This window comes from Cervus canadensis, chromosome 23 (assembly GCF_019320065.1).
Source record: "Cervus canadensis isolate Bull #8, Minnesota chromosome 23, ASM1932006v1, whole genome shotgun sequence".
In the NCBI taxonomy this organism is placed as follows: Eukaryota; Metazoa; Chordata; class Mammalia; order Artiodactyla; family Cervidae; genus Cervus; species Cervus canadensis.
Genome location: NC_057408.1, coordinates 17,609,356 through 17,622,574, shown reverse-complemented (window position 1 = coordinate 17,622,574; position 13,219 = coordinate 17,609,356). Strand labels below are relative to the sequence as shown.

Below are 13,219 nucleotides of genomic sequence, written 5' to 3'. Positions count from 1 at the left end.
TCCGCGGGCAGCGGGCTCCAGAGACGCGGCGCCCCGCCCCTAGGAGGCCGCTGGCCGGGCGAGTGGAGCGGCAGCCAGCCGAGTCGGGCCCCGAGGTGAAGTTGCGTGCGCGGTGGGGCCGGGCATCCGCACCCGAGGGTCCTCGGGCCGGGTTAGGGACGAGGGCGCAGGGTCCACACGGAGGATCCGATGCAAGAGCGGGGGCGGGAGGGCTCGGGGCTTCTACACGGGGTTCCGGGGCAGAGACCGGGACGCAGAGGGTCTACAGCGGAGGGTCCCGAGAAGAGAGGAGATAGGAGGCTGACGCGGCGGGAGAGGTCGGTCTACACTGGAGTCTCTCGGGGCCGCAGCGGGGACAAGGGGTCTACACCGCAAGATCCCGATGCAGGAGCGGGGGCTGGAGGGGCGCGAGCGTCCACCTCCGAGCGTCCGGGCGGGAGCAGGGCAAGGGGGCCGCTGTCCGGCGCGCGCAGCCTCCACTCGGCTGCGCAGACGGGTGGGGGCGAAGGAGAGTCCGGAAGGGACGTGTACGCTCCCCTCCCCCCAACCGCGGCCCCCGGAGCCTAGGGCGGTGCCGGACTGGGTGCCGACCCCAGCCCCTTGCTCGGCTCCGAGTCCCCAGCCGGGCGGGCGTCCGGCCCCAGGGGCGCGCGGGCTCGGGCAGCTTCGTGCGCTTCCATGGAGGTCCAGGCGGCAGTGGCCGAAGTCTGGTTGCAGCTGCCGCCCCGTCTGTCCTCGTGGGATCTGCAAGAGCTCAGGTGAGAGGAAAGATGGGCGACAAAGCGAGCGGGATGACCAGGGATCCCCCAGGCGCCCGTGCTGGCTGGTTGTGGGCGCACCGGGTTCTGCACAGAGGGCGCGGGATGCAGTCCTTGGCACATGGGTGCTCTTTCCTCGCCCCTTCCTGCCGCCCCTGCCCTGCAGAGGGGAACGTCGCCCCCGTATACACAGCGATGCGCGCAGATGTAGTCTTACACACACACACGCACATACACACTCATGGTCTTGCCTTCTCCTGCCCGCCCGGAGCTGGAGCCAGAGCGGGGACGCATACCGGAATCCCAGAAAGGGAGCCCCTCTTAGGCAGCCTTGAATTCTCTAACTCGGAGCCCAAGCGCCCCTGAGCCCCCCGGAGCCGAGCCTGGGAGGCTCCCACACTCACCCGCTGAGCCCCGGTTGGCGCCGGGGCTGGCGCAGAGAGGCCCGGGGTCCGCATAGAGGCGGGTGCCCAGAGGTCCTGGGCTTCAGCAGGGATGACCCGAAGCGTCTAGAAGAGCGAGCCGGGGTTCTCTATGCCCCGAATGCTCTCCCAAGCCTCCAGTCTTCCAGGACCCTGCAGTGTCCCGGGGCCTGAGGGTTTGCCTTCCTGAGGTTTTAGGTGACCCAGGGAGTCCCCTCCAGCCCCCCTTGCTCCAGCAGATGCAGTTTCTGGTTTCTGACTCTCAGGACACGACTCTGATCATGGGCTGTGGCCCCTCCTGTCACCTTTGTCCCCTCGTCCGAGCTTCTAGCCCCAAGCTGGGTTTGTGCTCGGGCAGACTCTCCTCGCCTTTGGCGTTCCCTGCGGGCCGCCCCTTCTCCTCCTTTCCCTGGGCTGCAAAGACCTGGTTTCCTCAGTCCTGCACTCAAAGCCAAGATTTGGAGCCACTGGCTGTTGGAAGTGGGTTTTGACCCTGTTGGTGCTTGTGGCAGTGACCCCGCTGGGAGGTGGCCTCCAAGGGGCAGCAGTGGCAGCTGGTTCACTCCTCTGCTCTGGGGCAGCTGCTAAGGGGGTCAGTTAAGAGAACCCCCAAGGTCTTCCTCTCCATCCCTGCTGAGAAATCCAGGGTGGACCCCACAAGCCCAGACGGGTTCAAGCAGAAGAGGGCGTGCTCCTTACCCCACCCCCACCTCTAGAACCGTGCAGTGTACGCGGCCTCCAAAGGCTCCCCTACACCTGTAGTCCCCAGGCAGTCAGCGGATGGACTTGCTCTGGTCTCTCTTACACTGGCCCCGGGGAGCGCTGTGGCCCACTGGACGCTGGAGTCCACTTGCTCTGGATCCCTGTTGCTGACCAGCCACACACTCACCAAGGGTTATGCCATCAATGGAGGATGGGTGCACCTGCACCTTCCCTGGGCACAGGCTCAGAGAACAACCCTTTCCAAGGCCAGCGCCCAGGTGTTCCGACGCTTTTAGACTTAAAATTTGTGTCCTTCCACTTTGCAGAAGTTTTTTTTAATACCTTGAGATTTCCATAATTCAAGAAAAAAAAAAAAAAACATTGGATGTTTTTGTAGACAGGGGAGAAAAGGAGGGAAGCAAGTTCTTGGCTGGCACCGAGGCCTGCACAGGCCAGATGCTTAGAAAATATGTGCGGGTTGATTCATTGTTTGAGTTTAATTAAGAGTTTCTACCCAGGGTATGGCTGGGAGCTGCATTATCATAATTACAGGTGTATGTGCCATGATTAATAGGTCGTGCAGAACACATGGGATGGGAGGAAGTGGTAAAATGCTGGGGTTTGCCCTGGCAAAAGCAGGTCGGGTCTGTGTCCCTGGAGGGTTTTGCACCTGGGGTGCGGGCAGCCCCCCTTCTGCCCCTGGCTCTTCCATCCAGGCACCAGGAGCCGGGGGGCAGTTGGATTCTCAGCCTCTCTGCTGAGGGCCGGGGTGAAGGGGAGCAGGCGAGTCGGCTCAAGATGTGTGCACACGGTGGGGAGGGTCACATGAGCCAGGAGGGGCACTGGGGAGCCTGACGGATGGGCCGTTGGGCTCTGTGGGGGTCCGAAGAGAGCGGCCACGTGCGTCTGCTCATTTGAGCAGCGTGTCTTCATGGGCCATTCATGAGGAATAAGGACGCCTTAGGACAGAGCCACGGAGTCCCCACTGCCTGCAGGGTCCCTCAGGGTCAGGCTGAACAGGGTGTCCCCAGCTCAGGGCCGAGTGGAGGCGCCCCCTGCCCACGGCTCCACGGAGGGCCCTGGGACTTGCAGCCTCACTGTTGAGCTGGTCAGGGTGCAGGCTCCGGTCCCTCCCGGCCCGGCAGTGGGTGACCGGTGTGCCCTTCACAGCAGAAAGGGGTCCCGCATGGGCATCGAAGAAATAGCTGTGTCTGTTTCACTGCCCAGCAACTCTTCTGAGAGCTTCAGCCCTTCTCAGCCGAAGCAGACAAGACAGAGGCCGGCTCCCTTCTCAGCAAGGCACCTGCGGGCGCCTGCGAGGTACAGCCAGTACTTGGCGCCTCGTGCCATTGACGCATGCAGGGAGGCGCGGGTGCGTGTGGCTGGGAGGGCAGGCATGGGCGTCCTGGGCCTCCTTGGCTCTGAGACGTGGGCAAATAGTTCAGCTGCTGCTGTTTTATATTTTCTGATTCCTCCTGTGTCAGACCAGAAGGCTGCTCTGAACTGTGCCAGCTCTCTTATTTTCAGAGGAGGAACCTGTGTCGTAAACCAGGGTCAGTAATGCATTCACTCAAAATGAAACTCCCAATATTTTGATTTGATTGTCTATTTAGAAAAGAGGAAAATTGAAATGTCATGTATAAATAGTACAGAAGACCTTTATGTTGCTTTTTAAATCCATGGAGCTAAGACAGTAAGAGCAAACTGCACATGGAGGGGCAGATGGTCCCCTGGCCCCTGACACCCATGCTGCTCCTAGGGGCGCTGGGCCAGGCTGGGCCACTGCTCTGTGCCCCGCCCGCTGGCCCTTGGCCTCTTGATGTAGCAGTCACACCCCTCGCTTCCCTCTGCACCTGCCCCCCACCCCCGGGCACACCTGCCCTGGCCCTGTCCTCAGCTCTGTTCAGCCTCCCTGGATAAGTCAGCTCAGGGAGGAAGCAGACAAGCGCTGGTAGCCAGAGCCCTGGGCTGCAGTTCCCGAAATTTAATGACCTTCCTGGCTATTTTTAACCTTGTCAGATATTTAAACAATGAAGTTTAAATCTTAGATTAGACTTGGGGAGTGCTGGGTACGTGAAAGCCGAGGCTGGGGTTCTGGGGCCCAGAGACTCTCAGGCTGCTCTGAGTGGTGCACTGCTTCTGACCAAATTCTAGCTTGAAGAGGCAAATTTATTTTTGTAAAGGATTAGCCTTTTTCTGGTGGGCGAGGTTATGATCTCCGTATTCCTGACTCAGTTCTCACCAACCTGGCCACCTGGCCCCAGCAGGACTCGGGGAGGGTGTGTGGATGGAGGGCCTGCCTGTGGGTGGCGTGGCTTCCAGGGGCCTCCACGCCCCAGCTGGGGGTCTCCACGTGCCCTCACCCCTCCCACAGCAGCAGGTGCCTGCATCCATCTGCGGTTCTGTCTGGGGGTTGGGGTGCTGCCCATCACTGGGACAGCGGAAACTGCTTTGTGGACTGTGTTGGCGTCTTTGTAGCAGGAGGACAGAAAGTACCAGCTTTGCACGTATTCCAGGTGCGGTTCTCTGTATTTTGGGTCACGACACTAAACAGGTTCAAAATCACAGAAAGCCCTGCCTGGACTGTGTCTGGAGGCCTGACCTCCTGGCTGAGCTCAGGCAGGAGTGGCGGCTGGAGCCAGGCTCACAGCGGAGCACCGGACAGTCTGCCGGGTGCAGAGGGTCTGGCCCGGCACGGGGGCTGCACCGGCTCAGACCCTGACGTTTGCTAAGTGCGCGCCTGCTGGCCTCCCCCACCCCAGAGCCCCCCAGCTCTGTTGGGGCTCAGGGCAGAGTCACCATGCGCCCGCAGGACAAGCAGATACATGTCATCTCCCTGAACAAGGTCAAACCTGGTTCTGGTGACAGCCAGGAAGAGGGTTCCCTTCCTTCTGGGGGGTTGAGGAGGCACGTAGATTAACACGGGGAAAAGTGCATGACAAGTTTTAAACCCAAATGTTTTATTTAACATCATAGCAATTAATGCAATGGAGTGAAATGCTTTGGTAAAATAAAATGCATTAAAAATGTATGCACTTTATGTAGATTAGCTATTTATTCTTCAGAAGGAACACCCTTCCTCCATAGCCTCTGATATTCAATTGTGAAGCTGTAAGGCCCCTTTCTGGAGCTGGTTCACAGTTACTTCAAGAAAATGACTATTTCTGACTGTGAACAAATTTCCTTGATTTTTTTTCCCCCACCAAAAGGAAAAAAAGACATTTTTCCATGAGGAAATTTAGGAAATATGTATCATTGTCTTCTTTAATACATAACCAATTAGAAATAGAGGCTTCCCAGGTGACTCAGTGGTAAAGAATCCGCCTGCAATGCGGGAGACCCGTATTTGATGTCTGGGTGGGGAAGATCCCCTGGAGAAAGGAATGGCAATCCACTCCAGTATTCTTGCCTGGAGAATTCCATGGACAGAGGAGCCTGGTGGGTTACAGTCCATGGAGCCACAAAGAGTCGGGCACAACTAAGCACAGTTAGAAAAACTCCGCTGTTTCAAAATGCTGAGCTGAGCTGGGCAGCACGCACAATGAACAAGGTGAATTTTTGTCTCCAGGAATTGTGATGTGTTGCTTTAACAAGAAACCTACATCTGGTGGGGGTGCTTGTCGAGTAAGAGGCTCCAAGGGGCTCCTCACTCCAGGAAACACCTGCCTGCCTGCCGGTGGCCTAGATGCACCTGAGCCCAGGCCTGGTCCCGGGAGTGGAGGCGCCTGGTGTGTCCTCTGAGCAGGGCTGCCTGCAGACAGTGCCCAGTGGGTCGGCGTCCTTTCCTGGGAGATTATTTCACCATCAAAGGGAACATGACCAAAAAGAAGCCCTCTCTGCCCCGGAGGAACAGGTGGAAAGGTGAGGCCTCGTGTTTCCAGATACAACAAACACATACAGATCAATGGGATAGAGTTGGGGAGAGATGAACCTCCAAATCTCGGGGAGATTGATTTTCAACAGCAGAGCCAAGGCCATTCAGTGGGGAAAGAATTCAGTTCAGTTCAGTTCAGTTCAGTTGCTCAGTCGTGTCTGACTCTTTGTGACCCCCTGGACTGCAACCCCGCCCCCTAACTGGGCCCCACCCCCTAACCAATGTCCGACCCCATGGACTGCAGCACACCAGGCTTCGCTGTCTGTCTCCAACTCCCGGAGCTTGCTCAAACTCATGTCCATCGAGTCGGTGATGCCATCCAACCGTCTTATCCTCTGTCGCCCCCTTCTCCTCCTGCCCTCAATCTTTCCCAGCATCAGGGTCTTTTCAAAAGAGTCAGTTCTTCACATCAGGTGGCCAAAGTATTGGAGTTTCAGCTTTAGCATCAGTCCTTCCAATGAATATTCAGGACTGATTTCCTTTAGGATGGACTGGTTTGCTCTCCTTGCAGTCCAAGGGACTCTCAAGAGTCTTCTCCAACACCACAGTTCAAAACCATCAGTTCTTTGGTGCTCAGCTTTCTTTATAGTCCAACTCTCACATCCATACATGACTACTGGAAAAACCATAGCTTTGACTAGACAGACTTTTGTTGGCAAAGTAATGTCTCTGCTTTTTAATGTGCTGTCTAGGTTAGTCATACCTTTTCTTCCAAGGAGCAGACATCTTTTAATTTCATGGCTGCAGTCACCATCTGCAGTGATTTTGGAGCCCCCCAAAATAAAGTCTGTCACTGTTTCCATTGTTTCCCCATCTATTTGCCACGAAGTGATGGGACCAGATGCCATGATCTTAGGGGAAAGAATAGTCTTTTCAACAAATGGAGCTGGATCACCTGGATGCAACTTGCAAAAGTGTCTCTGATACCAAAAAAAAAAAAAAAGAATCACTCATCATACCAAGAACAAGAAATATCAAAACCTGACTGAAAAAGACCGTCAGTAAATGCTGAGATGATAATTATCTGACCAATCTTTTAAAGCCAGCTTTGTAAAAATGCTTCACCAACCAATTATGGGTTTTCCTGAAACAAACAACAACAACAAAAAGAAGAGAACTTCAGCAAAGAAATTCAAGTTATAAAGAACACACAAATGAAGCTATGGAACTGAACAATGCATTGATTGAATGGAAAAACTTTGCATCCCTGCTGGTCCATCTCCCAGTGCAGGGGTCCTGGGTGTGACCCCTGGTCAGGTAGCTGAGATCCAACATGCCACGCAGCCAAAGAAAACCCAACAACCGAGCAAAGCGTGTGCTGCCTGGGGTCAATAACAAAGGATAAAACCAGTGAGTCTGAGATTAATCAGAACTGCCCAGTCTCAACAACAGAGAGAAAAGAAAGACTGAAAAAACAAAAAAAGAAGAAAAGGAACAGATTCATAGGCACCTGTGTGAAAATAGCAGAAATGCCAACATTTGTACCGTCAGGTCTCAGAGGAGAGAAGAAAGAGGGTGGGGCTGAGAAGATTTGAATAAAGAATGCCTGAAAACCACTTGAAACAGCAAAAAATACAAACCTACAGATTCAAGGAGCAGAGCAGAAAAACAACAGAAAAACTTGTAAATGCTTGGCAGTTAGATAACACACATAGAAAATTAATATGTCAAAGAAGAAGTCTCAAAGGAAATTTTAAAATATAGAGAACTGAAAGGAAAAGAAAAGACAAGTCAAAATACGTGGAATGCAGCCAGAACAGTTCTGAGGAAAGTTCACGGCCCTGAAATGCTTACATGAGAAAAAAGGAAAGCTGTCTACATATGACATTATATCGGTAATATAACTTTTAAAATTGTATTAATTCTTTAAGAACTCCTTAAAAAAGAAATCTCCAGGTCCTGGGGGTTTCACTAGAAAATTCTACCAAACATTCCAAATCATTTTGAGGTTAATATTACCTGAAGACCACATTAGGAGAAAACTACAGATCCATATCATTCATGAACTTAGAAAATCCTAAACAAAATATTAGCACATTGAATCTAGTGATGCATGAAGTTACTGGGCCAAGTGAGATCTAATCTGGGTATGCAAGTGTGGTTTAAAATTAAAAAATCAGTCAGTATAATTCACTGTATCAACAGACCAGATATAAAATCACAACTTATTGCAGAATTCGTATGGGAAGGCACAGGCTCTAACGTAGCTGAAACGGTCTCGAGAGGAGGGGCAAAGTAGATGAGGACTCTGCCCAGCATTAGAGCTGTCTGTGTGGCTGCAGTAACAAGACCCTGTGATGCGGGCAGAGGGCCGGAGATGGCGCTCAGAGCCCAGGGGTGCCCCCACAGGCACACCCGATTGCCTGTCAACAAAGATACAAAACCAGGTCACTGGAGGAAGCGTAGCCTTTTCAACAAGTGGCTGTTCATCTGTAACCTCACACCTTATATACAAATTAACTCAAACACATTGTAAATAGCTATACTTCCAATGAAATAAATGTTCAAAAAATTAACTCAGAAATGGACCACAGACTTCAATGTAAAACTGTAAGAATTTTAGAAAAAAAAACAGAGAATCATCTGGGTTTAGGATCCCCTAGAGTAGGATATGGGGAAGGCAATGGCACCCCACTCCAGTACTCTTGCCTGGAAAATCCCATGGACAGAGGAGCCTGGTAGGCCGCAGTCCGTGAGGTCGCTAAGAGTCGGACACGACTAAGTGACTTCACTTTCATTTTTCACTTTCATGCATTGGAGAAGGAAATGGCAACCCACTCCAGTATTCCTGCCTGGAGAATCCCAGGGACAGGGGAGCCTGGTGGGCTGCCATCTATGGGGTCTCACAGAGTCAGACATGACTGAAGTGACTTAGCAGCAGAGTAGGATATGGAACCCACTCCAGTATTTTTGCCTGAAGAACCCCATGGACAGAGGAGCCTGGTGGGCTGCAGTCCAAGAGGTCACAAAGAGCAGGACACAACTGAACGACTGAGCATACACGTGCAAAGGGTTCATAGACTTGATACCAAAAGCATGCTCCATAAAAGGTACACTTGATAGACTAAATCTCATCAGAATGAAAAACCGCTTTTTCAGAAACCCTTTGCAGAGCATTAAAGGAAAAGCTACAGAGTGGGACACAATATTTGCAAACCACACATCCAGTGAAGGACCCAAATCTGTGCTATGTAAAGAATTCTCGAAACTCAATTGCCAAAACCAACAGCAGCAGCAACAGCAACAAAACCAAAAACATGCAATTAAAAATGAGCAAAATATAGGAACAGATATTTCACCAAAGAGGATATACAGATGGTAAATAGACACATGAAAAGATGTTCAACATCATTAGCCATTAGAGAAATGCAAATCAAAAGCACAAACAGATATCACTGCACACTTGTCAAAGTCATGAGAGTGAAACGGAGGCACGGAGCGCTGCCGGGTGGGGAGCAGTGCTCTGTGCGTCGCTGACGGGCGTGTACAACGGAACAGTCACCATGGAAATTAGCTTGGCAGTTTCTTACGAAACCAGCGATGCGACTGCAGTGTGACCCAACACTTGTACTCCTGGGCATTTATCCCAGAGAAATGACAATTTATGCTCACATAAAAACCTGTACATGACTGTTTATAGCAGTTCTGTTTGTAATAGTCAAAAACTGGACACCACCCAGATTCTTTGTATGGGTGAATGGTTAACTGTGGTCCATCCACGCCATGAAATACTACTTGCAATAAAATAGGAGTGAGCTTTTGGTACAGCCAGAAGTCTGAATGAATCTCCAGGGCATTTGCTGAGTAAAAACACTTTTTACAATGAAAGTCTATTTTTGTATTAGTAATATACTGTAAAATATATTTACATTGGGGGTAGGGAAGGCTTCCCAGAGAAAGTGACTTTAAAATGCAAAAGGGTGTTCTAAGTGTCTAACTAATGTTAGAATAGTGTCCAGTCCTAGGGAAGTGCTGAGGGATGCTCTTACGGGCAGCTCCACTGGCACCTAAGAGTAGCCAAGGTCATATTTCCACTGGATTCCCAGCCCCAGCGAGAAAACCAGGATTTAGCAAAAACATGGACATTTCCTTAAGGCCTCGGGGCCCAGCGACTGCAGCAAGAAAACCAGTATTTAGCAAAAACATGGGCATTTCCTTAAGACCTTGGGGCCCAGCGAGCCCACACAGCCAGCCAGGCCTCTCTGTGTGAGACTTCTCAGACTTCTGTCGAATTCGCAGAGAGGGAGAAGACAGAACTGAGGAGACTCAGGACCCCTGAACTCTAGGGCCGCCCAGGGACCTCCTTGCCCCCCTGCTGTGGATGTTCGTTGTGCAGGTGTCCATCTGTCCCTCGCCCTCCCCACCCACCCCTGCTGCCCCAGCCAGAGTGTGAATTCAGCCAACCTGTTAGAATATGCACTTAAAGGGGTGGGAAGCCCCCAGTCTGTGATGGTCGTCAGTGGTGGTTGCATTAAAGGTTCTTCTTCTGTTTGATTGAACTGTCAGATTTTCCACTTTTCCAGTGGCTTAGTTTTAGAATCGGAACATTATTTTTCATGAAGATGAACCTCCAAGACTCATTTATGCAAATTGATGTAGAGAAGAATGAGAAACATCAACACATATCCTCTTGTGACTCAGAGGGAAGTGTTGCGTCCGTGTGGGAAGCCTCCTCCCACACCTTCACAGCAAACCGCCTCCTCTGCGTCGGCAGCTGGCCAGGGACACCTGGGCACTAGCAGGATGGACAGGGCACAGCGCTGGGAGCTGGACCTCATCAGGATAACAGAGGACCCTTTGGGGCTAAGTTGATCCTCTAGTTGGGTCAAAGCAGGTTGACCACACGGGTGAGAGGAGTGAGAGGGCTGAGTGCCGACCGTCGGGCGGAGCCAGGGCTCGGGGCGTGTCCTCTGATGACCGAGGCTGCTGGCAACCATGTGCATTTACATCTTCGCATGAAAACCTCCTTAGGACCTGGGACACTCAGGGGGTCACGTGCCCCAGGTGAGTCTGGCACCATGAGTGCCCCTGGGGGTGGTCGAGGGCGCTCCCTGACCCCCGCCCCGCCTGCCCCCTCCTGCCGCCCACAGCGGGCTGCTTGCCCCTTCTCGCCCCTGGAAGACTTGGCCCTGCTTGGCTGCCGGTCCAGGCAGGAATGTGAATGGGTCCTCCTTCTCTCTCCTGCCCCAGGTCACTTGGACCACCCTCTGAAGGCACCGACAGAACCCACAGGGTGGGACCCACAGGAGAGGCCCCCGGGGGCACAGCGTCCCTGCCCTGGGCCTGGCCAGCCCTCCCTACACCTCCTCACACCCTGGCCAGCTCTCCCACCCTCTGACAGCACGTGTGCATTCGTAAGTTAGGAAACTATTTGAACTGAAGAGAAGTGTTCCTGAAGTTAAGTGGCACAACTGTTCATTTTTGGAACTCTCACTGTTAACGTCAAGGTGTAGAAAAATTAAATGACACCAGCTCATCCCAACTCGATTGTCATGGCAGGCCTTCCCGGCCCACCGAGCTCCATACGAGCCCCGCAGACCTGGACCGGCCCGGATGCCTGGGCCCTGCCTCCAGCCCCGCAGCACACACGTGTGTGTTGTCAGTGCAGAAATGGCCACGTCTGGCCTGCGCTCAGGTGACAGCCGTGCTCCACGCGCTGCCCCACCAGTGCCTCTCTGTGACCCCATCTCTTTGGCCGTCTTGGTAGAGAAACGGGGAGGCGGGCAGCAGGCTGATGGGCGAATGTCACACAGCTCTTGGGGGCCGGCCTGGCCCTGGGCCACTGGCTTGGGGAAAAGCCCGTGAGCCCCTCCTGGTGGGGTTTCTGGGCTGGGCAGCAGGTGCTGACCATGTGTGTGGCCCCAGGTACAGTCCCTGCAGAGCTGGAAAAGCCTGGCTCAGTGAGCAGACGAGCGGCCTCCGATTTCTGTGATTCCTTTATTCTTTATCCTGAATAATTTCAAAAGAGTAGGGCGCATGTGGTCTTGTCACTGCTTAGATGGCAGGGACCGTGGAGAAGTGGCTGACGTATCCATCAGTGGCTGATCCAGTAGGATAGAGCTTGGTCCTGGGCAGGGGCCTGAGCCTGGCTGCCCCCCGTGCACCCCTGAGCTGGCCTCTCTGGGGCAGGACTGTGACCTGCGGAGGGGACGCAGCCAGGAGTGGAAGGAGGGGGTCACAGGAGCATGTCGAGGAGGAGGCCCGGGGCCGGAGCTGAGCCCCTTGCAGGCCAATCCTTGCAGAATCGCCTGACGCTCAGTCTGGGTCAGACTGCAGCCCATCCTGCCTCTTCCGGGGAGAACCCAGAGCCGCCAGCCGTGGCCTGGGGGAGTACCCCCATGCCCCGGAGGCCGCATGCTTGTGACGCCCCAGGAGGGCAGGCAGGAGGGGTCCCTGGGGCTGTGCAGCTGTCAGTTTCTGAGAAGCCGCAGTCTCTGCTTCTGAGCTCACAGCACAAAACACAACGGGTATTTCCAGCAAGCCTAGTGCATGTCTAGTCTAGTGCGAGCTTTGCACGGTCTGCTCTGAACCTTCTGAACGGCCTTCTGAGAGGGATACTGTAGCAGAGAGGAAAGAACAGAAATGGGAGCCGCTGCGTGTGCTGGGAGGAAAGTGCACAAGGCAGAGGCCGAGTTCCTTAAGGGACCCAAGTTTCCTGTTTCGGACATAAAAACAGTGCTTTCTTCGTGATCCCGGTAATCTGAAAACTGATCAGCAATAAGGTCTAAGCAGCTGCGTGGTTTTGGAGAGTAGTTGTTTTCTTTAGTTGCAGTAAACTATGCATAACATGTGGCTTCCCTGGTGGTTCAGTGGTAAAGAGCATGCCTGCCAACGCAGGAGACCTAAGAGGTGCAGGTTCGATCCCTGGGTCGGGGAGATCCCCCAGAGGAGGGCAGGGCAACCCACTTCTGAATTCTTGCCTGGAGAACCCACAGACACAGGAGCCTGGCGGGCTACAGTCCATAGGGTCACAAAGAGTCGGACACGACTGAAGCGACTTGGCACGCATGCACACAGACACAAATAACATAGGGCTTCCCCGCTGGCTCAGCGGTAAAGAATCCTCCTGACAATGCAGAAGACCCGAATTTGATCCCTGGGGAAAGACATGGCAACCCACTCCAGTATTGTAGCATGGAGAATTCCATGGACAGAAACCAGCATGCTACAGTCCATGGGGTCACAAAAAGTCAGACACGACTTAGCAAGTAAATCAACAACAATACATAACATAGAAGTGACCGTTTTAACCGTCTTTAAGTGTGCAGCTTAGTGGCATCAGATGCATTTGCGTTCCTACCCTCATCCTCCGTCTCCAGAACTTTCTCATTTTCCTGTTGAAACTCTGTCCTGATGAAGCCCTCGCTCCCCTCCCCCACCCCACCCACCCTGCTTCCTGTCTGTGAACTTGACTCCTCCAGGGACTTCACACGGCATGTGCCCTTTTGTGGCTGGCTTCTGTC

The 13,219-nt window shown here is 53.4% G+C and overlaps 1 protein-coding gene across 3 annotated transcripts in view; it reads left to right on the top strand.

The window, feature by feature from the left end:
* The window catches only part of KCNG2 (potassium voltage-gated channel modifier subfamily G member 2), a 53,684-nt gene continuing 40,465 nt past the window's right edge, over positions 1-13,219 (top strand). Inside the window, exon 1 of one of the 3 annotated variants that reach the window (XM_043444378.1) lies at positions 1-95. Coding sequence is in view for 2 of the 3 variants with exons in the window: in XM_043444376.1 (XP_043300311.1) it covers positions 190-317 (128 nt within the window). In the remaining variant the exon portion in view is untranslated. Of the gene's footprint in view, positions 96-116; positions 759-13,219 lie in introns of those variants that run through there. The other 2 variants (XM_043444376.1, XM_043444377.1) reach the window with 2 other exon arrangements.